The sequence below is a fragment of the Sinocyclocheilus anshuiensis genome, unplaced genomic scaffold (assembly GCF_001515605.1).
Source record: "Sinocyclocheilus anshuiensis isolate Anshui unplaced genomic scaffold, SAMN03320099.WGS_v1.1 scaffold411, whole genome shotgun sequence".
NCBI classification, from domain to species: domain Eukaryota; kingdom Metazoa; phylum Chordata; class Actinopteri; order Cypriniformes; family Cyprinidae; genus Sinocyclocheilus; species Sinocyclocheilus anshuiensis.
Genome location: NW_015549608.1, coordinates 113174 through 117289, shown reverse-complemented (window position 1 = coordinate 117289; position 4116 = coordinate 113174). Strand labels below are relative to the sequence as shown.

General features: G+C 36.6%; 1 protein-coding gene across 7 annotated transcripts in view; it reads left to right on the top strand.

The window, feature by feature from the left end:
• LOC107659085 (E3 ubiquitin-protein ligase UBR5-like) overlaps positions 1 to 4116 on the top strand; it is a 65166-nt gene that overhangs the window by 9584 nt on the left and 51466 nt on the right. For 6 of the 7 annotated variants that reach the window (XM_016447905.1, XM_016447904.1, XM_016447903.1 and 3 more), the window contains 3 exons: positions 231 to 501; positions 2783 to 2942; positions 3036 to 3185. In XM_016447905.1, coding sequence (XP_016303391.1) covers positions 231 to 501; positions 2783 to 2942; positions 3036 to 3185 — 581 coding nt within the window. The remainder of the gene's footprint in view (positions 1 to 230; positions 502 to 2782; positions 2943 to 3035; positions 3186 to 4116) is intronic. The other variant, XM_016447901.1, reaches the window with a different exon arrangement.

Genomic DNA, 4116 nt, shown 5'->3' with positions numbered 1-4116 from the left:
TCCCCCCTGCTGTACCGAAATCATACCGAACCGTGACGTTAAAACCGAGGTACGTACCGAACCGTCATATTTGTGTACCGTTACACCCCTATTAAACATCCATCTAATTCTCTTATATTCACAAGACGAGGAATGTGAGGTGAAGAAGTGGGCTGTTGGAGTTTAATATCAGATGCAGAGAGAATCTTGTTGGCCTTTATACTGATCCTGATTGTCGCTGTGCCTGACAGGAGCCGCTGGAGTTCAGGAGTAAATGGTGGCAGCAGTGGAGGCGGAGGCAGCAGTGGCGGAGGCGCAGGAGGAGGCAGCGGGAGCGGAGGGGCCGCTGGAGTAGGCGCTGGAGGAGGAGGATCTTCAGGCCGGTCCTCCACAGCAGCCCGTGATTCACGCAGACAGACCCGCGTGATCCGCACTGGCAGAGATCGAGGCTCCGGCCTGCTGGGCAGTCAGCCACAGCCCGTAATTCCAGCCTCCGTCATCCCAGAGGAGCTCATCTCTCAGGTAACACTCACTTCAGGGGCCTCTTCCACATTCCTGGTTTTTACGGTTTAAGTTGGATGTGCTTGCCATAGCTCTGCTTTAGGGCTGCCACTAATGACTATTTTTATTTCGATTAATCTATCGACTAATTTATCGATTAAATGATTAATTTCCCACAAAAAAAATCAAAAATTTTAAAGAACATTTTATTAAATTTGCAACTTTGCCATTCAGTAGTGTACCATAAAAAAGTATAAATGTAAACAAGCCATTGACAAAATGTAAAACTAAAAGAATAAAAATGTAAACAAACCTAATAAAAAGAAAATAACCAGTAGTGAAACTCCAAATGAAATCCAAATTTCTATGAAATCCTTTTTTCAAAATCCTTTTTTTAACATAGAGTGCAAGAAGCAAGTGTCCATCTCATAGTCCAAATCACTGAAATCAAAGTTCAGTTTTATAGTGTAAGAAGGACGACATGTCCACGTGTTCTGGTCTACTAATAATAAAATATTATAATTAATACATTTTTGTGGTAATAAAAATAGATATAGGTTAAGTGAACAATAGCCTTTAAATTTACTTAAAATACATATAAAAGCAAGAAATCATAAGGTTTTATTGAACAAAAAAAACTGTATACTGTATTATAATGTAATAGAGCCACTGATCTATATATAATTATAAAATAATATAATATTATCTCTATTATAGGTCAGTGAATAGAGCTAATGTACATTACGCATTACAACAAAGGCCTGATGATTGTTTTTACACATTGCTGTGCGATCTAATACTTGTTTAATATTTACCAAGCATCATTTAATTCAAATGTCCACTTAATCTTTAATATTTGGCCATTTCTTTAGGACAGAAATGCTATAGCCACTGTAATTAAAAGAATATGTGGACAACAAAGCGTGTAAACTCAGAGTGAGGGTTTGTGCTTTTATTTTGAAACCGCTAGATGATGTATTCTCCTGTGTTTGTGTGGATTTATAAATGATTTACCTTACAAACCTGATGAAATGGCGCACGTTGCGTTCCCAGATGAACGTTATAATAAACCCAAACTCACAACAACATGCAGAGATGGAGTTTGAGCCGCTCCACACACATGTAAATGATAACCGTTCCTGTGGAACAGCATTTACGGTGAACGGAGCCGCTGTGAGACGCACGTACGTAACCTACACTCCTATAACTGCATCACGTATAATTATTTAATTCGTAGCGTTTGTGAATTCACAGTTATGCTTAATTTATATATATATATATATATATATCATGAGGCCTTGGAAAACAGTCTAATAATGTGTTTTATGCATTCTCGTCCGTGAAATGCGCCACTTCCAGTATTTTGCCGGTTAGTCGACGCGAGCAAAATGAAGTCGAGGATTTTTAAAATAGAATCGTCGAATAGAATCGATGAATCGCGGCAGCCCTAGTCTGCTTAGTAAGTTACATGTAATGTTTGTGTATATTACTCAGCTTTTTACATAACTTCATTCTCAATTGAGAAACTCGTAGCATTTTAAGCTTTAGACATGCAATTAGACTGAAAAAAATAGAATACAAATTTTTTTTGGCCCATTCAGCAATACACCTAGGGCTGCAACTAAAAATTAATTTGATGAAGCCAAATTTTATTGCTTGCTATTGATAAATATTTCACGTTATTAACAAATGCATGCAAAATATTGTGTGTAAAGGTTGAAATATAAATACTACAATATTACATAATACAATATAATCATATATGTATATAATATAAAAATACAATATAATAAAACAAATGTATTAAAATATTTTTAACAAATATAAATGCATGCTAAACATCGTATGTAAAGATTTGAAATCTAAATACTACAATATATAATAAAATGATTTTGAAAATGTTTTGTTATTAGCAATTATAAATGTATGCTAAATGTCATGCGTGTTGTGTGAAATTTAAATACTACAAAAAAATTAATATAGCTTTTCACATTAATACAATTTTAGAAACATAGTTTAAATTATAAAGTAAAATATTCTACTTGTATTTCAAACCTTGTTTCAAAATTTTTAGCATGCATTTATATTTATTTATTAATAGCTAAAGGTAGTTTTCAATAAAATGCAGGTAATAAAATTAAGCTTTATGCAGTTAACAAAATAATAAAAATGATATAATATACAAAATGAATTCTATATTATTAATATGAATTTAATTAATTATATTTAATTGATTTTGGGGTGATGTGACGCCGAGCTGCTGTGTAATTTTGCAACTGATTGGTTTTGCTTCCCCAACCAGGCCCAGGTGGTTCTTCAGGGAAAATCCAGGAGTGTCATCATTCGAGAGCTGCAGCGCACAAATCTTGACGTGAACTTGGCTGTAAACAACCTGCTGAGCAGAGACGACGAGGACGGAGATGACGGAGACGACACGGCCAGCGAGTCCTACTTACCTGGAGGTAAACAGACGCAGAAGATGGGTCACGGTTATGACACTCAAGACTGAGACATTTTAACAAACCTTTCTGACAATACCTTTCATATTTCCACAGAAGACTTGATGTCACTGCTAGACGCGGACATTCACTCCGCACACCCCAGCGTTATCATTGACGCGGACGCCATGTTCTCTGAGGACATCAGCTACTTCGGCTACCCCTCTTTCCGACGCTCTTCCTTGTCTCGTCTCGGCTCTTCACGAGGTAAAGGCCAAAACACACAGTCTTGCTTGCATACACTCAGTGTCATGAAGCCATTCAGCAAGATTTGTGGAAATTATTGTGCCACAACCACTGCGTTCTTCGTTATTACTGTATTTTTAATATATAAAGTCACAACTCGCAACACATTCATGCAAGATATGAAATATGAGGAAAATGCTATTGATTTGAAACCGAAGTCAAATGAAAGATTATTCATAATAAATGAATCCCTGCAAATTCAGATTGACATGAGACACTTTAAAACAAAACAGTAAAACTGATTTTAAAATGGAATCAGCGGAGTTCTATATTAATGCATCAGGTTACAATGTTGCTATGCAACTGTAAATTACTGAACTTAAAGGGATAGTTCACCCAAAAATGAAAATGTGATGTTTATCTGCTTACCGCCAGGGCATCCAAGATGTAGGTGACTTTGTTTCTTCGGTAGAACACAAACGAAGGTTTTTAATAGGGCTGGGCAAAAAAAAATATTTCCCGATTAATCGTTTTTTTAAATGACGTCGATTCGATATCGATTCTCAAAAGCCGCGAATCGATCTTTTCCAGTATTTATTTCAGCACATATTTAAAACAAGACCTGATTAACGTGAATCTTATCATTAGTCTTCTCCACTAGATGTCACCCTTATTTACCTTGTGCGATGTTACAACGGAAAGCCTGTCATTCATTCAGCGCTTATCATGGCCATACGCGCAATTCGCAATGCTCAGGTGAAATGCTATAGTAATACTATAAATCTGCGGAAGCATCTGATTTCACGCATAAGGCGCCATGATTTCCGCAATGAATGAATGGCGGATGGTGCGGCGCACTGTTTTTGTTTACTACACACATACTAAAGTGCGGATGACGCTCGCGGTGTTTTCAGCTTCTGCCGTCTCACTATATGATGATATGAACACGAAT